This window comes from Kwoniella bestiolae, chromosome 7 (assembly GCF_000512585.2).
Source record: "Kwoniella bestiolae CBS 10118 chromosome 7, complete sequence".
NCBI lineage: Eukaryota > Fungi > Basidiomycota > Tremellomycetes > Tremellales > Cryptococcaceae > Kwoniella > Kwoniella bestiolae.
The window spans coordinates 408,712-434,657 of NC_089247.1; the positions used below are offsets into that span (position 1 = coordinate 408,712).

General features: G+C 47.6%; 11 protein-coding genes across 11 annotated transcripts; 5 read left to right on the forward strand and 6 right to left on the reverse strand.

Moving 5' to 3' along the window:
• Window positions 1-330: 330 nt before the first annotated feature.
• On the reverse strand, window positions 331-2,567 carry I302_108079 (cytosolic Fe-S cluster assembly factor NAR1; the record flags this gene model as incomplete). The annotated part of the gene is made up of 5 exons (XM_019194148.1): window positions 331-1,501; window positions 1,578-2,096; window positions 2,163-2,314; window positions 2,391-2,483; window positions 2,547-2,567. The coding sequence occupies 5 exons, from the start codon at window positions 2,565-2,567 to the stop codon at window positions 331-333; spliced, it is 1,956 nt and encodes a 651-aa protein (XP_019044271.1).
• A 419-nt stretch (window positions 2,568-2,986) lies between these two features.
• I302_108080 (uncharacterized protein) lies at window positions 2,987-3,950 on the forward strand (the record flags this gene model as incomplete). The annotated part of the gene is made up of 7 exons (XM_019194147.1): window positions 2,987-3,006; window positions 3,066-3,102; window positions 3,170-3,193; window positions 3,271-3,377; window positions 3,468-3,591; window positions 3,672-3,836; window positions 3,915-3,950. The coding sequence occupies 7 exons, from the start codon at window positions 2,987-2,989 to the stop codon at window positions 3,948-3,950; spliced, it is 513 nt and encodes a 170-aa protein (XP_019044270.1).
• A 379-nt stretch (window positions 3,951-4,329) lies between these two features.
• On the forward strand, window positions 4,330-5,958 carry I302_108081 (uncharacterized protein; the record flags this gene model as incomplete). Its single annotated transcript, XM_019194146.1, has 9 exons — window positions 4,330-4,357; window positions 4,417-4,470; window positions 4,538-4,645; window positions 4,713-4,789; window positions 4,863-5,061; window positions 5,174-5,383; window positions 5,483-5,564; window positions 5,630-5,771; window positions 5,881-5,958. 9 exons carry the CDS (start codon window positions 4,330-4,332, stop codon window positions 5,956-5,958), a joined length of 978 nt encoding a protein of 325 aa, XP_019044269.1.
• A 292-nt stretch (window positions 5,959-6,250) lies between these two features.
• On the reverse strand, window positions 6,251-8,725 carry I302_108082 (uncharacterized protein; the record flags this gene model as incomplete). The annotated part of the gene is made up of 8 exons (XM_019194145.2): window positions 6,251-6,324; window positions 6,394-6,846; window positions 6,903-6,979; window positions 7,058-7,838; window positions 7,915-7,978; window positions 8,066-8,167; window positions 8,239-8,373; window positions 8,501-8,725. 8 exons carry the CDS (start codon window positions 8,723-8,725, stop codon window positions 6,251-6,253), a joined length of 1,911 nt encoding a protein of 636 aa, XP_019044268.2.
• A 2,071-nt stretch (window positions 8,726-10,796) lies between these two features.
• Window positions 10,797-11,240, forward strand: I302_108083 (uncharacterized protein; the record flags this gene model as incomplete). Its single annotated transcript, XM_019194144.1, has 1 exon — window positions 10,797-11,240. The coding sequence occupies one exon, from the start codon at window positions 10,797-10,799 to the stop codon at window positions 11,238-11,240; it is 444 nt and encodes a 147-aa protein (XP_019044267.1).
• A 246-nt stretch (window positions 11,241-11,486) lies between these two features.
• I302_108084 (uncharacterized protein) lies at window positions 11,487-13,430 on the reverse strand (the record flags this gene model as incomplete). Its single annotated transcript, XM_019194143.1, has 6 exons — window positions 11,487-11,665; window positions 11,734-11,769; window positions 11,833-12,198; window positions 12,256-12,587; window positions 12,651-13,129; window positions 13,206-13,430. 6 exons carry the CDS (start codon window positions 13,428-13,430, stop codon window positions 11,487-11,489), a joined length of 1,617 nt encoding a protein of 538 aa, XP_019044266.1.
• A 1,157-nt stretch (window positions 13,431-14,587) lies between these two features.
• Window positions 14,588-15,719, reverse strand: I302_108085 (uncharacterized protein; the record flags this gene model as incomplete). Its single annotated transcript, XM_019194142.1, has 6 exons — window positions 14,588-14,702; window positions 14,778-14,910; window positions 14,979-15,133; window positions 15,197-15,401; window positions 15,470-15,616; window positions 15,689-15,719. The coding sequence occupies 6 exons, from the start codon at window positions 15,717-15,719 to the stop codon at window positions 14,588-14,590; spliced, it is 786 nt and encodes a 261-aa protein (XP_019044265.1).
• Window positions 15,720-16,411: 692 nt separating this feature from the next.
• On the forward strand, window positions 16,412-18,827 carry I302_108086 (uncharacterized protein; the record flags this gene model as incomplete). Its single annotated transcript, XM_065870594.1, has 5 exons — window positions 16,412-16,638; window positions 16,717-16,745; window positions 16,830-18,164; window positions 18,288-18,627; window positions 18,707-18,827. 5 exons carry the CDS (start codon window positions 16,412-16,414, stop codon window positions 18,825-18,827), a joined length of 2,052 nt encoding a protein of 683 aa, XP_065726666.1.
• Window positions 18,828-19,003: 176 nt separating this feature from the next.
• Window positions 19,004-19,803, reverse strand: I302_108087 (mitochondrial 54S ribosomal protein mL58; the record flags this gene model as incomplete). Its single annotated transcript, XM_019194140.1, has 2 exons — window positions 19,004-19,169; window positions 19,331-19,803. The coding sequence occupies 2 exons, from the start codon at window positions 19,801-19,803 to the stop codon at window positions 19,004-19,006; spliced, it is 639 nt and encodes a 212-aa protein (XP_019044263.1).
• An 870-nt stretch (window positions 19,804-20,673) lies between these two features.
• On the forward strand, window positions 20,674-23,833 carry I302_108088 (uncharacterized protein; the record flags this gene model as incomplete). Its single annotated transcript, XM_019194139.1, has 2 exons — window positions 20,674-21,363; window positions 21,599-23,833. 2 exons carry the CDS (start codon window positions 20,674-20,676, stop codon window positions 23,831-23,833), a joined length of 2,925 nt encoding a protein of 974 aa, XP_019044262.1.
• Window positions 23,834-24,516: 683 nt separating this feature from the next.
• On the reverse strand, window positions 24,517-25,816 carry I302_108089 (uncharacterized protein; the record flags this gene model as incomplete). The annotated part of the gene is made up of 7 exons (XM_019194138.1): window positions 24,517-24,586; window positions 24,650-24,958; window positions 25,056-25,258; window positions 25,324-25,412; window positions 25,474-25,552; window positions 25,614-25,664; window positions 25,718-25,816. 7 exons carry the CDS (start codon window positions 25,814-25,816, stop codon window positions 24,517-24,519), a joined length of 900 nt encoding a protein of 299 aa, XP_019044261.1.
• Window positions 25,817-25,946: the final 130 nt, after the last annotated feature.

The following is a 25,946-nucleotide window of genomic DNA, read 5'->3' on the forward strand; positions in this document are numbered from 1 at the left end:
ACAGTTCGCCATATCATCCGTATTCGAGATTGCTCATCTTTAGAAGGGACTTGCTTGCATCGAATCAGTTTCCACATTTTCATTTTTGATATCTGTTCATTTGTTTCGAAATTAACCTTGTACTGTCGATATGCACGCTATGACTTCCGAAGAGTTTCAGAATGCTTGTGGGTCCCTTGTGAATGGAGTCGCTTTCCCTGCTCGATATGGCACCTTTCACACACCCTCAATAATGAATGACTGCACAGATCCTCTCCACGTAGTCGCAGATACAACCGATTCATATATGCTCAGAAGGGCACTGTCAACTCATTCATACAAACGTGCACATTACCACTTGACAGCCTCAAGCGTCACACCCCCCTGTGCAAGAATATCACTCTCGACCTTCATGAACCTCGTTCTCAAGAACTCCCATCGTTTATCCGAGTCCTGTCCACAAACGTCCATTATAATCTGATCCACCAGCATATCAGCAGATTTTGATCTATCCACTCCATCAAGATGGCTTTTATCCGATCCATCACCATTGACTTGTTGTAGGTACGATGCAACGTTCGCCTCGAGCGGTGGGGAGGGTGGAGGGGTGGGTAGACCAGTCCAATAGATAGATTCGACCTTCTCGACCCATTCTTTAGTTGACCATCTCATTCCTTCTTCTACACCTGAGTTGACCAAAGACCCGTCCTTCGCTTTACTTGCTGTATCAGTACCATCATCAGGTAACGGTCTGGTATATCCTTCCTCGTCAACTTCCATCTTCACTTCAGCGATAGTGGCACTAGTAGACGCAGCGACAGGTTTCATCTGACCACCACCATTCACACATCCCCCAGGGCACGCCATGACCTCCACAAAGTCCAATTTCTTATCATCGCCATTCGAAAGGGACAACGACGATATACTGTCCACATCGCTCTCACCTGGCGTAGAAGTGCCTGAGGTCGTGGTGCTGGCCTTGGCCTTCCTCCGTCTAGCAGCAACAGCCAAGCTCAATTTCCCAGCTCCAGCACCTGATCTACCACTTTTCCCTAGACCAGTCTCTTTGCTGACTTTCCTGACTAGATTCTGTAAATTCCTGAAACCATATACCTTTGCTCCTTTGAATATTACCTCTCCGCTTACTAAATCATGAATTAGATACTCGACGTTATCGGTCGATCCACGTATCTCCCTCGTACTGATTCGTGTAGGGTTAGGGTGAGAAGATTGAATATCACGTATGATAGTTGCGAGATACGATCCAGATGAAGATCCCTCATGGGTCAGTAGTTCGGGGAATGGTGATTCTTCTGTTTGTGAGAAAGAGGGTATTTCTTCGTCGGGGACAGGTAGGTACGGGTCGAATCCGAGCTCTTGTAAGAGTAAGTCCAATTCACCAGTGGTGAGAACGCAATCCACGTCTCTGGTGGAATAGAGGGAGGAGTAGAAGTCCGATCGGGAAGCTTCGAGCTTCTTGTCGTAGCATGGCATAGCGGTGACGTGGTATATCTCATTAGGTCTATCATCGTACCGCAAGTCAGCTACCCGCCTTGAACTCCCAGATTGTTTTCCATATGGAGAGTAGAATAACTCACTTGTGATTCGTCTTATGCCCGTACCAATCCTTCGCCAAAGCACCGACAATCCCCTGACTACTCCTGGCATTACTCAACAGATGCAACAGATCACCCTGAGCTTTCTCAGCATAACATACCCAACCAGGACAAGCACTGGCCAACATAGGTAATTCGGCAGATTTGCCTTTATCCTTCTTGTCTTTTCTTTCGTGATATTCCGTTACGGTCTCCTTCAAACTCATGTGTCTGGCAAAAGTCGTGTCCCAGACTTTCCATCCTCCCTTACTCGGTTGCCCGAGGAATGCTCGGATTCGTCGGAGTAAGACTAACAGCGGAATGGTGGGTCTTGATTGAGCGGAAGAGTAGGCAGCAGAGAGAGAAGCGAGCGTTTGAGGAGAGATCGATAAGATGGGTAAGCGGGGTTTATGACATGGTGCGTTCTCGTCAAGGATGGTGGGATTAGATGAGATGAATTCGAGGACTTCATTTTGAGATTGAAGGGTGATGAGCATGGATTCGGTTGATGTGATGCATCCGCTGTTTTAGCATTCAGCATTTAAGCTCATGCTACCATTGGAGATAGAAAAGGTAGAGATATCTCACCTGCATGCTAAGCAATCGTTCAAATTGATCTCAGCTTTCTCCAACGCTTTCTTCCCGCTCAAGGTTGATGGTCCCGGTCCACCATTGATGTTGTCCGTGGGGTAGGTGGATACCTCGTAGTAATTGTTATTGGAGTCTATCTGAATTTCAGTCTACATCATGAAATGGCTTTGTCAGCTTCGTCTCAGGCTCGGTGAAGATTTTGCGCTGCGAAGCTGAATCACTTACAGATCCCTCCTCTGCTGTGGTAGTGGGTTTGTTCCTTACTGGGATGATACATGCCTGTGAAGGGGTAAGGAAATCGTCCAGATCTGTGATGGTCTATACCATAACTGTTAGCTGAATAAGCAGGGGTCGTACAAGCTATATCAGGAATGAACTCACCAATGCTCCTGAGAATGCCATAATCGCTGAGCTTCCTTCTGTGTTCGGAATACTGTGTATGCACAATCAAGAGAAGAAAGATGGATGAATGACAGGTGATGCTTCTGGTTATATACTTAGACAAGTGGTCAAGAGGAGCTCCTATCTTTTGATCTTTTGATCTCTTCTCTTGAAATATCTTTGATCCTACTCGTCCCGGGTTTATACCATTTGCCACCGGACCAACTCATGCGGCGATGACCGGAACCGGGAGTATACGTATCATTCAATGTCCGCTAGCTTGATGTGGCATATTATCCCCTAGTCTTCCGACGGGGGTGGAGGTTGACCGCCATGACCTCATGTGTCATCGTGTGCTGCATACAAAATCATCAGTTGCTGTCAAGACTCTTATCAAGGCAACACCACATCCATAGGCGTTCATTACTCACCAGACCACCATGCCAGTACTTCTTGAAGGGTGAGCTACATCCACGTCTATTCTCTCGGACCGCAGCGAGCTCACACTTTGAATGATAGATCATGTCATTGCAAATTAGTGAAATTCACTGTCGAGGTGAGCTAGCAGCTGGTGCACACTTGTCCTGGTTCTGGCAAAAGCTCACGAGTAATGTCATGTACAGTCGAACACTCCTGTTCCATTCATGGTGAGTATATCTAACATCCAAGCGTATTGCAAGACAGAGAGTAGAGCTATGCTGAATGAAGTATGCTGGATGAACAGTTATGTCAATGTTCAATCTGCCGTAAAGTAGGAGGATACATGGGTTCAGTGAACATCATGGGAAATACCAAGACTCTCAGATTTGTAAGAGGAGAAGATAAGATCAAGTGAATTATCCCCCTCCCGGCGTTCGGTAGCTGGAATCAAACATTATAAAAGTAGCTAAACATTCCTGGGGGTTGGTTGGAACGGAGTAGAAAATACAATGCCGTCAAGTCATTCGACAAGGACGATAATCCGAAAGAACGATATGGCTCCGAACGAGCGTTCTGTACAGAGTGTTCGGCGATGTTATGGTGTTTCGATGAACAATGGGCTGATGTTCGTCTACTCCTCTTTGTATCCTCTCGCAACTGTCCCCTAGAAAGTGATACTGACGGTACTAACGCTGATACCTACAGTGGATATACCCATTCGCATCATGTATTGACAAGCCCAACCCACTCCCTGATCTTCCCGAGGGAGAGTCCATTCGAGCCATCAAAAGAGACTCTTGCCCCAGTCACGTTCCTATTCCGGAGGGCGCCAAGGCTTATGATGGGTATGGACCCGGAAAGGGTATCGAGGTGAGTCAGCTGGCTCTTGAACACGATTGTGGAGAGACGCGGTCAGCTGATATGGGCGGTCCATGCTCATAATGATAGGATTGGCACAAGACTACCGGCGCTTGGGTTGAGTAAGTGGGATAAATAGGAATGATGAAGATGATATTGGGTGATTTTCAGTATAGATACATAACAATGCAGTTGTGAAGACGTCGTAAAACGATTCTGCTCAGAATCTGTATCTGATATCTGATGATCTTGCTTGTGATATTCCAAACAAGCAAGCAGAATGAAGGGAGGTAGTAGAGTGGAGCGGAGCCAAATAAAGGAACACGTACCAAAGGATGTTGCCACGTGGCTGATACATTAGCTTGAGCTTTGGACGCGTCGTGACTTTTGACCGAGATACTCGTAGAGAAGAATTGAGGTCTTCTTTATCAATCCTATCACTAACTACTGTATACCCCCAACCAAGTAGACTCGAGAGCAAGCATAAATCAGACCCAGACTCACCATGGAATACATATCAATCATCAAAGATGGTGAGCTGCTCCTCACCTCTGCTCGTCAGACCCAGCTAACAACGATCCCCTCGGCACAGATGTGAACCTCTCGAACTCCCATAAATACCTGAGGATACCTCACCCACGTACAGGTCAGTGAGCGTCGACCTCTGATATCCGTACCACTGGATCTGACAGAAATACTCTGCGAATTATCAGGTCAACCGCAACTGTACCTCCCCAATGGCGAGTCCAGCGTAATGGAGGTGATCAAGCTCAATGGGTCTCAGAGGAGATCATGGCTCATAGGAGATAATACCATTGATGGTAAATCAGCTTTCAATCTTTCTTCTCTACGGGGAACAGAAGTTAAAGACCAAGACTTCATGGGTAGCTGGGAATATGTTAATTCATTATCCTATTGATCCGCTGTTCTTGGTAATTCCAATAATAACAGCGTTGAGCAGTACGGTAAGCGAAATCCCATCGTCGTATCACTCCTTCACAGACGGTATTCGAGCTGAACGATGGTATCCGTGCGTAGACCAATGGCCAATCGTTCCAACCTCTTTCCGACCTGATATCTACCGCATCCTCACTGCCGACTTTCTCCCTTCCCGAACCATTCACACAACCGACCAAACCCGGTCAGCCGTCAGGTTCAGGATACAATAGGGATATAGAAATTATGTTGAAGTTGAAAGTTGTGAAGAGAGTGTTCAAAGCATGTTGCGAGAAGAAGGGTGAGTCCGGCTATTGATGAATACCATTAATCCCCACTATACCGTTTCACTGTTTCTTGGGAACGTCTTCCTGCTCAGAGGGAGAAATGCTAAGTTCCTGTTGGTATTATAGTCATACCCACCATCCCAACCTCATCATCCTCGTCTACCTCCTCTACCAAACAGGTGTACTACCGCCCCTCAACTCAGATAGCCATCAACCACCTGAAGAAGAAGATCGAGCATTTCTCCCGACCCGAGCAATTTGAGAAGTTCGATCATCTCGTGAGAGGTCTGGGTAGAGATGGTCTATTAGGCGATGAGCATGAGGAACTACGACGATGTAAGTACACCATCCGACATCTTACAGCCTCCATCTAGGGAAGGGACCGCTCAAAACGAAGGGGGATGATCTGGTTCAGGCTGACCAATGTAAATACAGTGGCACGAACGCAAGCTGCTATTGAACATCTGAGTCAATGGTTGTCTCGTGAGATATCTGCTCAATTGACAGAGTCTTATGAGTAAGTACCTTTGATACCTCGCTTCCCAGCCCGATCTGACTGACTTGGGATTTGAATTGTATCAGCTTCACGCCATTATCGACCCACCTGAAGAATCGCACAGCCGCTTCAATAGCTGCCTCTCAAGTACCCTCCTCAGCATCGGGCAAGGAGAATGCCCAGAAGGGAACGAAGCGAAAGGCCCCAGCTACTTCTAAAGGTGTCGAAGTGAGTTGATCCTACCCCTAATCCAGAATCTCAAGCTATGATATAACATGGAACGGAGGTGTGTTGCAAGTATAGGTACCGATAATTTTCATTTTCCCTGTGATTTTAGGCACTTAAAAAGGTGAATACGAATAATATGGCCAAATTGACTAATTTCTTCAAACCCAAAGAGGGGAAGAAGCAGTGATCCGGTGTACGAACAGAGAATAATGCTATGCATATTGGGATATGATCATACTTGTGAGGCATAGTTGTTCAGAATACGAGCGTCATAAGCTTGAGGGCTTAGGGTAGATGATAATTCTACGCATTTACACAAGTATGTGCAATTATGCAAGGCTGATGATGTATATACAATGTTAGAAGTACAAAGTTCAAGGGAAAAAAGGGCATTATGGGGCATGAAGTCTTGTCGTTTTTCGTTTTTCATTGTTCACAATACGGAAGACCAGCTTCTGATGTCATACTCATAATCATACTCATAATCTAGGTCTATTGTTCAACCTTGAAGGTTGTTTCCTAATCAGATTCATAGGATTCGCTCTGCTCAGTCCTATCTCACCAACCCCATCAGCGATGTGACGCACTACATAAACTCAATCGAACAGACCGCACAACTCACTACTTCCTCTTCCACCCGCACTCACCCCACTCCCCTCACTTCCTTCTCCACTATACGCAGAAGGCGGCGGAATAGCGACCGTCCTCCCAGTCAACCCCGCTCCACTCCCTATTGTCCTCCCCCCACCGTGCCGGCTAGTAGCGTTATAAGCAGTTATCAGACTTGAGGTCGAACTTCCCGCATCAAGATTATTACTTGACATTGAGAATGCGTGGGATTCTCGGATGGAATGGGGTCGGTCGGGATCGAGGTACGTATCTTCTGATACGGGTTCGCCGGAATGGTCTTCTGAAGTTTGCGTGTTTGGGTTTGGATGATGTTGGGTTTGGGATTGGATGATCTGGTTGATAGGTATTCCCATTGGCGAGTTGGACTGACCATGTGGAGAGGCGAAGAGTGTACCTGGTTGTTGGGATAGGGAAGGGGTACGGGTGGGTTGGGCCATCATAACCTCTGTCATATAAGTCAGTACATGAGATATAGTATGTTAGATTGGCAAAACCACTCACGCATTCGCATAGTCGTGACTATAGCTCTCAGGCTACCTACTTCTTCCAACACCCTTAGACTTTCCGTCATCGTTCGTCTATTTTTGACCATCCCGGTACATCAGCATAGATCAAGGGAGTACATTCTGAGCGGGGAGCTAGAAAACTCAACCCACACTTCATTCCTTCTTTCCATCGTATCCATCCCCCCAGCCAATTGCAGCACACTAGCCCTCAACGCGTGGATGGCATCCTCCACACTTGGCATGTTATTTGACGATAGGCGATTGAAAGCCCAATCAGCGTATGACTGGTGTGACCCAAAAGAGGGAGCTACCATGGATCTATGATGCGCTAGATCCGCCGCTGCTCGGGCTGTTATACCTTGGTATGTTGAATCGGAATACTGAGGTGATGAGGAGATAGGTGAATAGCCAGACTGCAATTGAGGAACCGGTATGCTAAGTCTCGGAGTAGTATCTGTATTATTCGGGGAAAGAGGCTGTAGACCACGAGTCTGGGCTAAAGGCGTTGAAGGTGAATTCTGATTTGTCGTCATGGTTACATCTGAATCTTGTGGTATACTAAGTGTTGGTGGATCGGTGGTGATGCTGAAATTAGGTTGTGAGGTTGAATGATTGAGTCCAGCATTTCCTCGTATCCCCCATAATCCCTGATATCCCAGTCCAGGCTGTCTGGTATCGTTTCTTCTCGTACTGCTCAACTCAGCTTTCAACAGGTCCACCTCAGCTTGTAATGTCTCGTTCTTCTGTTCCAACAATCGAAACCTCGCGTCGTTCTGCTCGAAGAATGTTGATAGTGCTTCGAAGGGACAGGCGTTCAGGTGGGTTTGCAGGTCGCTTCGAGGGATGATACCTGGACAGCCTCGGGGTGTGTGTGGACATGATACCCTTACTTGGGGACATGTCCATTGATGAGTGTTCTTGTTCGACCCGACTGCGGTAATATAGCGTCAGGAATGATTTCTTCGACAGACTGAGGCGGATGATGAGTGGGATCTATCAGCACGTACGAATTTCACCACATAGAATACACGTCGAGGATATCTCTTCACAACAATCAGGCTTGATCTGAGCCTTGAGGTGGATTGAAAAGTGTCAACTTCTTCTCTCTGCGCTACTCGTCGTGATTGAAGAGAAGAATAGGGAGAATGCATAACTCACCGCTCTATCTTTGAATACCACCATAGTCCCACACCTCTTACATTCCATTCTCCTCTGGAAACACTCGTACGCTCTATGATGAGGTAATCGATGACGTGCCATCTATCCGAATTAGATGAAGATCAGATACGAGCCAGGGACTATCAGGAATTGGAGGAAATGGTATAGCTCACTGATAATCCGCAATCACCATCTTGACATGTTACCACAGCTTTCGGACAACTTCTCAGATGGGCTAAGAGTAATCCTCGTTGCATTACCATACCGCATTCTTCAGCTGCGCATCTCACTTTGAGCTCATCTAGCATCTATCGCATCATCACATGGTCAGCTTGACCAGTCGCCTGAATTATTAATCTTGCTGTCCAAGTGAACCATATGACTATACTACATGATACGGAAATGTCTAAGAGGGGGAGAGATAGCCCAACTCACAAGCTTCACAAGCTGCTCAGTATCCCTCAAACTACCGATATTCAACGCAGACCTATCTATCGGGCATTGCGGATTGACACCTATCGCTCGTGTGATGCAGTCCCTACAGAAAGTATGCTTGCACGAGGTGGTAGTTACTGGATCGACCAATGCTGATTGACATATCGCGCATGTGAGGTTAGGGTCGATGGGTTCGACGTAGTCGTATATCACTTCGTGGGACATGGTCGGTGTTCGCTATACTGGGTGGCCCGACCAGCTATTGCCTATTGACGCATGAGTGAAGGTGAGATGACGATGGTCTCATCACATTGGTGAGCGATGATGATCTATGATGAGGAGATGAAAGGAGATATTATGTGTATGTTTCTGTGTATGTGTATGTGTAATCAGGTGCACGGACAACCTCCACTCGGATCTCCTGAATGAGAGAGATTACTGTGGCAAATTCCAGAGTAAGGTCAAGGTGGCAAAGCAAATATGCAGTCGTAGCTCTGCTCGCCGTGTCACTGCTTCAGAGAGGGCACTTCAAAGCGGTGATCAGGTTCTTCTGACAAAGGTAGGAGATGTCACAGAGTCACTTTCTCGCTTAATCACGCTGAGATCCAATTTCACAAAGCTCACATAGGATCAATCTCCGTGACCAGCCTTGAAACACACCTTTTTACGTTGGTCAGAAGGCCCATGACACAGCGTATATATACGGCTGCTGTCTCACATAATCCTCTATTGGACCATCTTGACGTGATTCTAACCTTCTACTGGTTATTTGACACTTCAACACAGAATGTTCTCCTACAGAGCTACATAATCCACAGAGGGCAGCCGACCCACAGCTATAGACGTGAGTCCATTTCGTTGAACGGATTTGCAAGACCCTCAAATATCTGTGGCTGGCTAGATTTGGACCTCGCCGCGGCAGAGGTCAATCGCCAATAGTGTTGACTAGATTCTTTCGAGAAAGCCCTACTAAAGATGGTTTGACCTTCGGCTCCTTGAGCAAATTCAGGCTCGTCACTTCTCGTAATTCCGGAACCCCCAAATCCGGAACGGATCCGGGAAATACTTAAGAGCCTCAAAAACGACACCATGTATACGATGAAAGCATCCGAGAGGTTCAATCCCTATGAGCGCTTGGTTTCGATTGCTCAGCTTTGTATGTATATCCTCGGGAGAATCATCAGGCGCAGCTTGGAGAAGAAGCAGGGAATGAAGAGTTCTTGGATGATTTGATAGAGTTGAGGCCGGGCGAGAAGCCTCGCTACTGTATCTGTAATCCGAGTGAATGAAACTGTCGATATCATGCTTATAGTGGCAGCCGTGCTTTTCAAGCAGTGAGATGCACAATTTGTTCCCCAGCCTTCATAATCACTCAAGTGCATTCTGGGTCATACACCGCATGAGTCGTCCCCCGTCATTTGAGCCACTTTGCTTAGGCTCTTGTTTCGAAGTCTCATAGATCGTGCTGGAGGGGGCAGGCAGTCTTTTGTCCATGTGGCAGACGGTATCTGCAAGTGTTGCAGCTGAAATGTCATATTTGAAGGAATGAATGGATAGCTCAGAACGATGGCCCGTCACTCTTCGAGTGCATCGGGTAGTCTACATTTCACCGCTTTCATGGAAGGCCAATATCTCGCTGCAATGGTACAGAGTCTAGGCTTTCTTACCTTTTATTATCCCATCACTGAGTTTCAACATCGAACAGACCTAATAGTCCTATGGCCCACCTGAGGTCTGCCGTCTGAAAAGATGTATCTCGGGTTGTCCTCTGATGAACAGAAGGCCACCTCGGTCAGAAGACTCCAGAGAGTCTATATATAGGTCGGCCTATGATTGTTCTCCTTGGTCATCAACTCTGAAACTCACACCAATTCGCCACTAAACCACATATTGACTATGAGTTTCAACAACTCTCCGAAATCGCTTTGTGGGCCTCAGGTATCTTCCCCTCCAGATGGCATTGATACCGTAGCGGTAAGTTTAAGTTGATTTGTGACGTAGACAAACCAGACATATCATTTATCTGTTCACGCATCGTAGATTTCTTCCCGAGAAGGCTGCACAGCCGATGGTCTCACCTTTGGCTCGCTGGGTAAAGTTCAAATCACCACAGAGCAGAACAGTGGATTCGGACGGGGAAAGGGACGCAGGACTCAGCGGCCGGTCTATGGCAAGAAACGAGGTATATCTTCCTTTTCACAAATCAGATTTAGAGGTTCCCCTCGCTGGAGATGACCATATGAAGGCAGTTGGGGGGTCTAATACAGCATACACACCTTCAAGATTTGAGCGTAACATGATAGAAGCGCTGGAAGGAGTCAGCCCTGCCTTTTCTGGCTTGTCTGAACGAGCCTTGCAAGGCATGAAGAGCTTTCATCCGACTTCAACTTCCGCTGATCTTGATGGACCGAAACATGAGGAGTCCACCGTGACGATCCTACATGTAGGTGAGGGAGAGCCGTCCGCCCCCTCGTACACCCCTCGAACTGTATTATGGTTCAAACCCTCAGGGGATCATGGTGGATTCGATTCTGATGCCGTTACGTTGCTCACGGGCGATCGAAGATGGACCGGTACCGCGTTTTACCTTCTGAACGACCTTACAGAAGCATTCAAGCCTCTCCCAGCAGCAGAAACGCTCGGAAGCTCGGCCGTCAATAAATTCACTAACTGCGCTCAAAAGATTTCCAGCCCCAAGCGGGAGAAGAGCCAGGAACCGAAGAGATTTGTGATTCCTTAGGGCTAAAGTGGGATCCGGAGGAGGAACCATCTTACCTTGCTGGATTCCTGCCATAAGTTGAGAAGGTAGAATCGGTACGATTCTGATAGTTTGAGCTAGTTCATGCATGTTCCATATGCTTCACTTCGGACTGCAGACGCAACTGTTTATTTTACACCTACTGCTGTCCGACAACTGTTGTTTCAATTACCTATTCGTCCTGTCCTGGCCCACATCGCCCAGGACAGGGTATATCGATGTCCAACGCTACTCATCCTCTTCGGGTCTGATCTCGGTACTAGCGAACTTTCGAGCAGATACACGACGTCTGAACAAGATATCGATTTCTCGGTAAGATCGACCCTTCATCTCAGGGAGACAGAAGTAGGCAGTGATCAGACATGCGAGAGCGGTTCCTCCCCATACGTAACCGCATTTTCCACCGACTATATAAGTTCATTTGACTGTCAGCACAACGATGACGAGTGACAGTGATTTGTCAAGGGGTACTCACGATTACCTCCCGTAGGGTTGAGCATGTAAGATGCCACTATTACATGATGGAAGATCAGCTTTTCGTCCAAGAAGTAACCTAGGGCCGGGAATTACTCACAGAAGATACAGGGGATCTCAATGATATAGTAGGTGGCTCGACCGATACCGGTTGTAAGAGGTCTGAGACGGATCGACGAGGTTTCACCGATAACAGCCCAAGATACAGGAGCAGCGGCGAAGGTGAAGATGACAGAGACAATCAGGCCGAAGGAAGCTTGAGCTTGAGAAGCTGCTTTTGATGTTCCAACGGATGCCGCAATACCCAGTGCGAAAAGCATGACGACGTTGAAAAGCGTTCCGTAGATGTAGATGGGTCGTCGGCCAAAGTATGTAGTAAGGATCCACGAGAGCATGACGAAGATCATTTGCAGAGCTGAGGTGATCAGACCGAGAGCGAAAGCGGTATCGGTGGACATTCCAGCCTCTATTGCGCTCTGTCAGCCGCGAGTTCGACCATTAAATGGGAAGGGGTGAGACTCACGTTCGAAGAAGTATACAGCCTGGTTGGCGATAAGATTACCAGCGAGGTTCTGAGCAGCGTAGATACCACACACGATCGCAGTTCGTCTCAAGTCTGTTCCCTTGAACAATTCGATATAATTGGGGGACTCTTCACTCTCGTGATCGATGACTCGTCGCATCATCGCTACGGTCTCCCCAGCATTGAGCTTAGCTTTCTTACCGAGACGCTCGACCGAACGAGCAGCCTCTTCGAGACGACCTTTTCGGACTAGCCACCAGGGCGATTCAGGAGCGAAGAACATGAGGATGGCGAGCGGAGTGGGGAACATCCATTGTAGAGCAGTTGGGATTCTAAAATTACAAACATGATCAGCAAGGCTAATCCAGGTAAGCCAGAAATGCTACATTACTCACTTGTAGGCACTCGTGTCAAGCCTGGTGTTATAATGGTACGTGACGGCGCCGACGATAATACTTCCGATAGCCCAGAACATCTGCAAGACCTGAGTAGCAGGAGCTCGAAGTCTCATTGGAACGATCTCACTGCAGTATGCAGGAGCGTTGGCGATGAAGATACCCCATGGTAGACCTTCGAGAAGTTGCGCCACGAAGAAGATGGGGAGTGAATTGGCGAAGAACATGATGAAGATAGTAGCGTTCATAGCCATCAGGCCGACCAGTGTTGCCCATCTGTACCCGATTCTTGAAGTCAATGGTCCAGCTAAGAACACACCGATGAGCGCACCGAGTTGCCCAGCCATTTGCAGAGCGGATTGCCATCTGGGAACGATGACGAATTTGCCGGTAGCTTCGTTGAGGACACCAAATTTGTTGGCAAATGCTGGAAGGGCGATGAAGTTACCGATGAGGAAGACGTCGTACGATTCCATAATCTGTGATTGAAGGGTCAGTCCACAGGTCCAATCGAGATGAACATGGAAGTGAAACGAAATGGGTAGGACGACTTACAATGGTGAAAGACATGATGAACGCCCAGAAACATGCCATAGGGTACGCTCTGACCGCTTCCATAACAGTCATCTGATGTTCCATCTTCTCAGCCTGCATCGCATCAGCCTTGAAGTTGGCATCAGCCTTCACAACGTCCACATCGTTGACATGCTCGATCTGCCCCTTCTCGTTGGCCTCAGCCCCTTGAGCGGGTTTGGTCTCGTACTGGATCTCGTTGTTCATAGTGAGATTTGAGCTGTTGGTGATGAGTCTGGAGGGAAAGGGGAGGTGAGGATGGCCCCATGGGTCTCTGTGTCTTTATATCAGGTTACTCATGATATACCCCCAAAAGCTCTTCGGTTACTGTGTGAGAGCGATCCGGAGGATATTTGCAGTCGGCCCTATTCGATCAATCGCAAATGCAAAAGACCCATGAGGTGCTTCATGTGATCGGAAGAACATTGAGGTTATCAGATGTGGTTTAGTGATAAAAATAGACACTAAAATCATAGAGTACGCCCAGGAGGAAGAAGATTATACCGATCTTTGCAACTAGCGTTAAAAAAAGGTACAGGCGAAGGTGCCGCCGACGGGGGCAGAAAGTCCTCGTCTGGGGACAAGCATGAGTTTTAGTCAGCTTCTATTGGAAAGCAGAATATGATCGCGCGCTTCTGGTGCCCATGTGGGGCTCTGGCGAATCTGGCAAAGGAATGCCGGAGGAGATAGGAACGTTTCATGCCAAAAGATGATAGCGCGACGTCATTTTTCGATCACATGTGATTTACGCCTCTTCAGTCGTGCCGTTTCCGCCGGGCTTTGAAAACGTTGTTTTTGTCAAACACGGGGAAATGAGAATCCTATAAAAACCGCCGCACTGATTTCCGCCTTGCAATGAACTGGCGCTTGGCAAGGGGAGGCCCAAGGTCCCCATCGTGCCCCAGAGTGTTGGTCAGCTGACAGCGGTCATATTGTGTATCATCACAACGCTCAGCTTGGTTCGCACTCCTTGACACAACAGGTATCAGCGAAAATGGATGACGTGATCTACGAGACATTCTTCCGCATATCTCGGGGCGGGCCAAGTACAGACATTCATCACTAGGGTACTGCAAAAAAACCTCTGACTTGACGAATACATTGACGGACACCTTGCACGACATTGCATGGTCTGATTAGGCTCGCGAATGGGTTCCTGAAATCAAAACTCGACTGTCCATGTGGTGCTATTGTATCTGGATTGACAAGAGATCATCAACCAGATGTTGTTTGGAGTTTGGAAGGTGAACATTTTATAAACATGGCATTACATTGTCCATATTTGACATACGAGTAAACGTTTGCAGATCAACGAATTCGTTCCGTTCTCTTGTAGCCGCCGTCCTAAAGAATCACCCAGTCGTTTAGGGAGGTGCAACTAGCTCTTCCTCGATCTTCGAGATCGTCTCGATCATGGCGGCGAAATCCGGGAAAGGGATCCAGAAAGGTCCATCCTGTTGAGGATCCCAAAACTGGACACTGTGAAACACGTAAATGCATGTCAGCCCAAGAGCCGAAAAGACCTTTGCCCATCAGCAACGCATTGGGACTTACTTGGTATCGTCCTTAGTGGATCTTTCATGAGTGATCACGGCAGACCAATGGTTTTTCTTCAGCTTGTCTTGACCTTTCTTGGGCTTGACAACCAGTAAAGCCTTTTTGTCCTTCACAGCCTTGATCTCCTCGACTATGGTACATATCAGCATGAGATCCAATAAGACGAAAAGCTACTAGATGAAGCTGAGAGGACCTCACGCAGAGCATCCTGGTCTGAAGCCTCGCCTTCGTAAGGCTGTTGGCCCGTGAGTGCCCAGATCGCATAACTGGGATCGCCCTCTTTCAGCTTTTCTGGAGTAGCACCTGGTATATCGGGGATCTGGCCTATAGCAGCTTCGGAGCCTGCTACCCACCTACATCATGCATAACAGGATCAGCAAGGGCACTCGCTAGCCATTGAATTTATACCAACTCACCACACTTCTTTGGGCCCATCTGCATCCTTTGAGATGGCGGAATGTTCGATCGTTTTCACTTGCGACTCGCCATGAATGTCGTGCAGCGCGAAAGTAGCCTTGTCACCAGCGGCCTCGATCTTCATCGTCTCTTTGAACTTGCCCTCGGGGGTGACTACTGTCCATGCGGCGAGGACAGACAGGTACCAATCAGACTTCCATTTTTCTATGATTGAGGTACAAAGATTAGCATTGACCGCCCCTGTATATCCGGAAAAGTAAAGGGAAACCTACTCTTTCTACAGTCCTTGTATCTTTCTTCGTGAGCGATCGTTCCGTAGAATTCTTTGGTATCTCCTCGCTTGTGGATGGATAGGGTATGATTGTCGTGGGCAACGGCGGCTGATAGTATCGGATGCGCAGCGGCAATTGTACCGAGAACTATGATATCTGTAAGCACTCAAGCGAACTCCTGGTCATCGTTACCGAAGAGCGGTACACGAATGAGCTTACCAAGCAGCCAGGAGGAAGTCGCGAAGTACATATTTCTATTCAGTCAGCTCTTGCAATATTGTCGAGTATGGAATGTTCAAATTCATTCACAGGATTTAATTTGGTCAGAATGTCTTCCTTCTTTCAGGTAAAAGTCTTTAGAATGAAACTCCACATATATAGGCAACCGACCGAGTCGATGGATGCACTCAGCATTGATCAGTCTACAAACACAAGATTAATACATTTGGACACAAAAGATGTGCTTAATCTTGCGTATGTCCTTTGAGAATGACCCCCTAATTGGAGACGGACGGCCTTGGCCAACTAAAATGATGGGGTCGCCCCTTTGAACGATCCAAATCCGCGTGGCTGTCAAACATGTAAGGTCGACGGAAGGCTTTGGTAAGCAAGGTTTCTTCTCGGTCATGTCCCCCAATGTTGAAAGGTGCTCTCTGACTGTTGTATTGGCGTCAGGTGCATCGAAATCATGCCGCTCTTGTTATTGAAGACTGCCCTATGGGTAAGGGAGCATGAGACTAAGAGGTACCAGCGGAACTCACTTTATGTGTTGTGATAATGGGCAGACACATATTACGTAATTCAGATCTGTGTAGATTTCACTGCTAAACACGTCTGGTGGATACATCGACAACAATGTCAACGACAACAACAACATCACCATCCTACTTATTCAGAACGATATCTGCTTAAGCAACATAGCAATTGCGACAAACACTCAACATGGTCAGCACAGCTACAGCGACACAATCCCAAGCTGACAAGCTGACAACTCAAGAAAAGCTGTTGTTGTCTCAAGCGATATACAAACTGGGAGCTATCTCTTGGCCCGCTATTTCGAAACTGTTATCATCCCATCCATGCTGTATCAACCGACCTCCAGAGCTGTTCACTCCAGAATCATGCGAAGGGATATACATGGAGCTGATGGCTGGACTAGAGATCAACGTGTGAGTTCACCGTCCTCATTCAACTTCAAGGGATGAATCGGGTTTTGAGCTGATATCTATATTTGGAAAATTGGTCAGACCTGCACCGGACGCTATGAAACCGCAAGGTAAGCATATCTTTCTTCTTCCCCCTTCTTGCATGCTATACATTATACGTTTCTTGTGACTGACGCTCGAATATATGAACATAGCCAAAACGCACCTCCGTCTCGCTCAAACATACTACCTAAAACGAATGGAAGAACTGCAAAATACCATAACAACCTATGAAAATCGGTTCAAAGAGTTGATGGGGGAGATAACCTCTCTCAAAAATGGGGAAGCCGATGAAAGTATAAGGAAGGAGATTAGGAATACGATAGCTAGGAAGTATGGGAAGAAGCTCTTGGATACTTGGTTTCCTGAGGAGGAGGTTGTAAAGCAAGCTGTTGAGGATGCGCCTGTATCGAAAGAGGAGGAAGAGAAGGCAGAGAAAGAAAAAGATGAGAAAGAAGCGGCAGAGCAGGAAAGGCTCAAGGATGAGAAGGAGGATAAGGTAGCGGATGACGTCGAGATGGCTGATGGGGCTGCCGAGGCTCAAGAAGAACAACATGATGATGAAGATGTAGAAGAGCCTCAAGCAGAAGAATCCGCGGCCGAAGACGAGGGTACCGTTGAGGTCGAGAAGGAGGCGGAAGATACAGAGCCTGAGCCCAAAGAAGACACGGAGGTAGAAGAGGAGAAGATAGAGGAAGAAGCAGAAGAGGAAGAAGCTGAACCAAAACCTGAGGAGAACATCAGGACGATGAAGACACCTCGACCTCGAAGATTCTCACCTGCCGTATCAGTCCGATCCGACCATTCTACCGCTCCTAGGTCTGACCGCTCTTCACCCCTTACTCCAAATGCCAAAGAGTCCGTACCTCCTTCAACCAGGTCCAACAAACGAAAAGCCTCGGTCCAACCTAAGGGCGCTCCAGCATCCAAACGATCAGGTAGAAGAAGTACTGCTGCTGCGCGAACGGAAAGCGTCGAACCTGAACCAGAGGCAGAACCCGAACCTGAAGCTGAGGAGAGTGAGGAAGAGGAAGTACATAATACGAGAGGACGAAGGAGTGCCAGAAGAGAATCGACGAGGAACATCAAGAAATCTCCTGTGTCTAGCCGAACGAAAGAGACGGAACGATCACCTACCACCTCACGTCGAGCCCCCTCTGTAGCTTCTACGAATCGATCTACTCCTGCCCCTGCACCAGTGGAGGAACGTAGATCATCGAGGCGAAGTTTGGCAGCTTCCACTACGAACAAAACCAGAGGAATGAGAGATGATGTGGTTTCTAAATCCGTTAGGGAACAGAGCGCGGCAGTGGAAAGTGTTAAAGCTGAGACTGAAGCTGAGGAAGATGCCGAAGATGAGGAGGAGAATAAACCTACCAGAACATCTACGAGGCGTGGTAGAGGTGTTCAAGATAAGGAGAAGGAGAAGGAGAAGGAGAAGGAAATGCTTACACCGGCTGAGAAGAGAGGAACAAGAGCGTCTGCAAGGAGTAAGTGAAATCTACTCCCAAGCAAGCGAAAGTGAGAATCTTGAATGTTCCTTACATCTCCTTTGCACAACTCAATTCTGTCATTATGAATCGCTTGCTGATAGGTTCCTCACCATGTAACAGACGCAAGAGACGCATCCGACACTGAAAACACCCCACGATACACCCCATCCATAGCAGACGTCTCAGGCGAATTCGAAACTCCGCCCAACTCCAGCTCAACAAGACTCAAGCCCACGAGAGAACAGCGATCTTCGCAGAAGTTGCTCTACTCTCTACTCGATACGATAGCTTCTCATCGGAATGGCAATGTATTCCAAAACCCAGTGAAGAAGAGCGAAGCTTCAGATTATTATCAGATCATCAAGAGACCTATGGATCTCAAGACTATACGAGCCAGGATCAAGGATGGGTTGATAACTGGTATAGAGGAGTTTGAAAGGGATGTTCTGTTGATTTTTGCGTAAGTAATAGTAATAAGATCCCATTATATCTTTTCTTTCGCTATCAGCTGATATGTTTTCGCTTTTCACATAACGTAGTAACGCAATGATGTACAATGATACGGATTCGCAGGTTTATGAGATGGCTCAAGAGATGTTGAAGGCCACGGAGGATCATATAGCTCATTTCAAGAATTTGCAGCATCACGTCTCAAGATAGACGAGTTTGATTGCGCATCAGTAAATATTATGAATCCTGGTTGATATATTTTGGTACATTATGAGACTTCAGTATCTTGACTGGTGGAGTTGGTCAATATTGAATACAGATACGAACACGGCCATCGATGTAGATTGACATTGTATGATGCATGAATGATGGTACACAAAGACTGTTTACCAAAACTCCTTTCTCTTCTCCCTGACTGCTCTGGCCAACTTCTTTCTATATCCCCAGGTGGATTTCTGTTCTTCCAACTCGGTCAACTTGCTTGCTTTTTGTACGGATGTCTGAGGTGCTACTCGGGAGATCAATCGATATTGATCTGCTGGAAGCTGTAGCCTGTAGATATGAACAATGGATGATCAGGTCAGCACACCTGAACATACAATAAAGATGACATCCGAGCGTATTTGATCTCATGTAGACGAATGGCGGATGGAAATAACAAATCTCGATGAGAAATAATGGATGGCCTAATCACATATTAAGCAACAACTCACGCATCACCAACTTCTTTCCTACTCTTGCCCTCCGCCCTCAACTGGACCATGCGATCTACCAACTCCTGACTCCACTCTAACTCTCCCTCGTATTTCCTCCTTTCCACCATCTTCTTCGCCTGCTCCTCTCCCGATAGACTTATCGATTTACCCTTCACCCACTGAAGCAATGGAGGTAGTGCACCGTTGGTGTAAGACGGTAAAGATGGTGGAGGGGAGTGGTGGAATGTCAGACCCGTATCTTCCAATACGATTGAAGAAGAGGATGATGGTGGTTGACCATGTATTTTGGGATCGACAGGATGGGAGGTACCGCTGGTTGGTAGGGGTGTTTTGGGTGTGTGGGGGGATTGAAGAACGGGGATTCGGGGCGGTCGTGCTCTGTGGAGGACTCCTCGGGTGGATCCTAGGGATGAGATGCTGGGGAGGGAGAGGATGGTTCGGGAGGATGAGGCGAGGGTAGGTGAGGCCATGGTGAAGGATAGGTGGTGGTCGATGTATTTTTTCCCTATCGATTCGAGTAGGGGAGTCTTGATCAAGATTCGATGCTAGGCTATGAGATCAGGAGCGAGGTGTATGTCATGTATGTTGTAGATGGGTTAAGATGTCGAATTGAAGCAGGATGCAAAAGACCCAAAAACTCGAAACTTGACCTGACATGAGATGTGAGCATGATACATGCAGCAAAAGGTTTAGCAAAACTATCAGGCTGAACTTGAAAAAGGAGTTTGATTGGTTCTCCGTTCCGCGTGGCATGGACCGTGCACTTGTGATAGTATATGTTTGGTTCAGCCATCTCTCGTATGCACTCGCTCACACCTTCGTCACTTGTTCGCTATTCACCCTTATTCATTCATGTTCTCATTCGATATATCACATCAGTAAGGTAAAGCCATCTCATATCAATCTAACAGATCATCTCATCAGATGTAAGATATCATTATGAGGATGAGGGACTGACACACTTACCGCAGCTTGTGCTGAGCAAAACTTCTGGATCATGGCTGATGAATGGGATTGGAGGTAAGACTTGCGCAAAGCTAAACGTCGACTCTTAGCTCACTGGAAAGATGATGTTCATTCGGTCAAAGATGATCTTTTAACCTTTTCGTTTCTTCTAAAAGTTCTTCTTCTCAACCTTTGCTTGTGCTATCATCATCCTCGTTGATACTATCGACTAGTCTTGAAGACTGTCCACCTGATCAACCACCTTACAATCTCTATAATCAGACCGAATCAGCTTCGCCAGTCGAACTCCCCCAAGCCCAGGCGGCTACCAACATTCTTTATTCTCCCTCACACACCTACCCCTATCCTATCCAACCTCATAGCTCAAAGACACAATGAAGATCCAGAAGAACGCTTCTACCTCACTCCTCCTTCTTCCCCTGCTGGTCAGTCCAGCTTTAGCTCTACCAGGTAGAAGACGACATCAACCCCTGTTTAGAAGGATATATGGGAACGCCAAGCGTCAGGACGATACCGGTGCTTCCCCATCAGGATCATATGGGGATGTACATGAATCCTCATCAGGAGGTGTGATAGCATCTAGCAGCGCTAGTGCTATCGCTTCCTCATCTACTTCCGCTGACCCCTCAGCCTCAGCCTCAGCCTCAGCCTCATACACAGGAATCGGTGTCTCTCCCTCAGCTTCAGCCTCAACCAATGGTCTATCACCGTACGAAGAATCCAGCTCCAATTCAACCACTGGTTCTCAAAATACCAACTCAGGATTCGATACTATCAATCCCAATCCCGGGAATGTCTCTTCAGAATACCTTTCCTCGTTATTGGAGAATTCAAAGGGATATGAAACGTTGACTTACTCCATCTACACGCCCATCACTGAGACTGTTACGAACACTCAGACGGAAGTTCAGGTGGCTACTGCGACTGTGACTGCCGAGGGATCAGGCTCGACGGATGATGGATATATGGATGAGATTCAAAAGGCTGCGGAGAGTTATGCGAAGAATAATATTGGGGGATATTTACCTACTATCACGCTGGAGGTGGTGCTGGAACCTACTCAGGTGAGTCTACTTGTCCTGCTGCTTCTGGCTAGAATGGATCATATGGGGGTGTAGAAACGTGAGAGACGAATGCGCAGGGAATGTGTGATGCTGCCTAGAAGACAGGATGGTAATGGAATCAGAAGACAGACTCACCACAATGTCACGGCACGACCACAGCAGGAGCCAAAAGGGCGGGACTGGGAGGGTATAAGCACAAGAAGCTCATACTGACAAATACCTTCCGTTATTGCAGGAACCAGACGGTACATGGGATTATGTCGTCCACATAGGTGCAGACGGTACAGCAACAGCTTCTCCAACATACTATCCTGCCAATCCTACTTCTGCGCCTACCTCTGGATCAAGTTCAGGCTCCAGCTCAAATTCAGGCTCAGGTTCAGGATCAAGCTCAGGTTCAGGTGACGAAGCGTACTCATACCCCTCATCACCCATAACCACCTCATTCGATCTCGAACCCGCCTCACCTACTACCTCCTCACAAGCTTCCAACTCCGGTTCAACAGGTTCCAGATCAATCAACATTGCTTCCATCACAGCCGCCCAGGCAGCACAAGCTACCAACCCATATCTCCAAACAGCTTCGAACATCTATGTACCAATTTCAACCGCATCGGCATCTCCCTCGGCATCAGCAGGATCAGAAACAGGATCAGATACGTCTTCTTCAGGTGACAGTCAGACCTCCCCATCAACTTCGACGGGTGACGAGTCTACTGAAAACTCTGAAGATGATACTCCCGCATCTGATTCCTCGTCCTCATCTGGTACCGAAAGTGCTTCGGCCGATAATGCTCAATCTACCGATTACTCTGTTCCTGGACATAGCGAATCAAGCTTTGGTGATGGTAGTGATTCAAGCGACTCTGCTTCTTCTGGCTCTTCCTCCGCTTCAGCATCTGAACCCGCTGTCACCGGTGCACCAGGGCATGAAACTTCCTTCGGCGGTTCTTCACCCTCTGATCAATCCAATGAAGGATCTTCCGAATCCGCCCCTGTCGACTCGGCTGGTCCTGCTGCAACTACCGCTCCTTACCCCATATGGTACGGCGGATCGGGCGATGATGCTTCTTCTTCTTTTGCCGCAAGTGATCCAGAAGCTACCACTGCCCCTTACCCAATTTGGTACGGTGGTTCTGGCGATGATTCTACTGCTCCTGCCGCGACTGCTTCTGCTACTTCAACCGATGAACCCGCTCAGAGTGCCATGCCTTATCCCCCATGGTACGGTGGTTCAGGTGAAGCAGGTTCTACCAACTCTACCGCTCCTATCGTGAATGGTACCGACCCATCCTACAACGGTACTTTCCCCATCAACGGAACGGATTCCAATGGTAACGTTACAATCCCAATCGTGAACGGTACTTCCCCAATCGACGTCAACGTCACCACCCCCATTGATGTCAATGCCACCGCTCCTGTGATCGCCCCCATCAATACTACGTCCACCGCCTCTATCTCCGGTGTCTCTAGCTCAGTAGTTCCCTCAATGACCGGTTCAGTTTCTATCGCTCCTTCCGCCGCAGATTCCGGATCAGCAGGTTCCCCCTCTCCCTCCGCTTCGGTCGTACCTTCCGCAGCTGATTCAGGTACCTACGGTGCTCCCCAACCATCCGTTACCCCCTCTGCCTCTGCCTCTGATGTATCTTCCAGCTCGGCCCCGACTCCTTCGGTCGTAGCTTCTGCGGCTGATTCAGGATCATACGGTCAACCATCTCCTACCGCTTCTTCGTCTTCCTCCGCCGAAACCTCACCCTCACCCAGTGAATCAGCCTCTTCTTCAGACGTTGCACCCTCCGTAACCGCTTCTTCAATTGAATCGTCTACTATCCCCTCCTCCTCCTCTGACGCTGAATCGGCTCTTCCCACCGAATCAGCCTCAGCCACCTCGTCAGCTGTCGAATCAGTCATTACCGCCTCACCTTCCTCCTCCGGATCGGTAGAGGAGAACGAAAATGGAATTGCTACCGAATCAGTCACCTCATGGACTACAGTAGATATCACCATGACCCTCACCGCCTCTGCTTCTTCTACTGCCCCCACCGCTACCGCCTCTGTCACAAATACTGTTATAGGTAATGTGAACCTTGCTGAACCAAGTGCCGTAGAATCTGCCTCGAGCACGGCATCTTTCGATCCTACCTCTGCTGCGACGGATTTCGCGTACCCTCCTCCTGTCGAAACTGCCTCATCCAGTGAGACCGAGGAAGTAGTTCCAACCTCTTCAGCTTCTTCCTCTACCGATGAGATCATCCCTACTTCTTCAGCCAGCTCCGTTGAATCTGAGGTGACAGCCTCAGCTACTTTCACCTCAACTTCATCCGCACCGGAGGCTACCGAGACGGATTGCGATGAGGAAGACACCACCGAGTCCGATGTAGTAGAAAGAGGGTTCGATGACGGGGAGGAATGGGAGGTAGTCTGGGTGAATGAGGAGGACGTTCAGCCTGAATGGGAGGTTTTGGCTTAAATCAGTTTCACACGTTAAAGTGGAAACTTTATCCTTTAGTTGGATCGTTAATGGACTTTTGATGAATTTTATAGTACTTTATAGTCATGGTATATTTTATACAAATGAATGAATGACTCTGGTAGTCTCATTAATCTACTATCCGACTCTTCACTAGGTCAATGAGTTTGCCAAGTGACAGAAGCTTCGATTCTCTAAGATCACAACATGTATCTCCGACGATATAAAACCCCTACGATTGTGGGGTATCGGGGCCAAAAAGGGGTAGGACCCTCAGGTGGCAATTATATTCTTGATTCGAACCCGAGCCTGAAGAGCACTCGGATTTAGCACTCGGATTGACCAACTTTTTGATGTTCCTCCCACGCCCCATCCAACTGCGTTATCAGTGGACGGGGCGGGCCAAGGCCATATACATTAGAATAAGAATCGCGAAAGGTATACAGTACTGCTTTTCCAGTTCTATATTCCTTTCCATCTCTCTGTCCCTCATGCATGAACTCTTATATGTCACAGTATGTTACATGGTGTTCATCGATATGTATATACAAAGATATGCTACAAACAATATACTGTCCTATCATGCTACTTTTCATCCAATCGTAAGACTCTCTTATCCATTCTAATTGTCTCAGACACTATAGTCGTCCTATCATGAGCTTGACTCGAAATACAGTAGACGGCTAATCCCTAGACCTCTTGAAAGACCTCACTCCATCCAACTCATCAGGACTCGGAACATTACGTGTGAGTCTATTCGAAAATAACAATCAGCTGGATATGTCAAACAATTATGGAAAAACCGAACACACCCACAATCTCCCACTACCGCCTGCGCCACCCATCAATCCAGCTAACAGCGCGTCCTGATTAATCTCTCCCCCGACTCCAAAGTCCTTGAATCCTCCTACTCCAGGCGGAGGAGCGGGTCTGAAAGCTCTATCTCTCTCTCCGAAGGGATTCGACTTCGATTTGGTATTTTTCAGTTCAGTTGAGATGATCTGATACTCTCTGTCTCTGTATATCTTGTACTCGTTGGATCGGGCTGATTCCTGCGCGGAGGACTGTTTGAGCTCGAGGATACGGGTGTCAAGTGCTGAGAGGAGGGTATCGGCGGTTTTGCACCTGCGTTTTACCATCAGACATCAGCCACCATCGCTCGGCATTAGACGATGAAGCGATTGAGTCGGAGTTTCGATTACATTGAGGTAAGGTGACTTACCAATTCACCAAACCTTCTTGTACAGTCAATAAGTCTTTCTCCTGCAAATCTCTTCCTGATACCCAATCTACATGTAGGACTTTTTCATGATGATGCATCTTCCCGCCTAACAATCCAGCATATATCACGTCGATGATCAGGTCTTCCAGCTGACGGATCGTATCGAGTCGAAGAGAAGATAAGAGCTGGTCGTAGGGTAATGACTGAGTCGAGGAACGTATAAGCTGGTGTGTAGCATGAGGGTAATGTGTGTGAACTAGAAACTCACTCTATGTGTCAATGCCAGTGAAACGAGGGTGAGGTGTTTGAGTTTGAGGATGTGAGAGGGTGTCAGCTGGGGATATGAGCTTGTTGCGGCTATGATTGAATCCATTAGCTACGATCTTCTAAGGCAATAAACTCTCTCATAGCTACTCACTTTCATAATCTGCTAAAGTACCATAAGCGAACAATTGAAGAAGTCGATGATGATTCTGATATGTTGGATCGATTGAGAGCTGATTGCAACGTTGACGATTAGCTAGTGAATTACAGGTAGCATGCATTCGTCCAGCTTACCTCCTGTATGTTTGGAAATTCCAGCAACTCAGAGAAGGTGTACACTCCAGGCTATGAGAGTAGGAGTCAGCTTGATACTCATTACGGAGGAAGACTGAGCCTACCGCGGCAGTAGCGTCCATGATTATCTTAGCTGCCGCTGCACCCTTGGTGGACCTGGCCAAGAGCAGAAATGGCTCAAGTTTTGATGAGAGGTCTGACATCGTGATTACACCTTGTTCTCTTGATGCTGTTGATGATGAGGAATAAGGAAGGAACGTTCAACATTGGTTAAACATGAATATGGATCCAAACACAGATACGAGTACGCAGACGTCAACCACTGCTCATGAT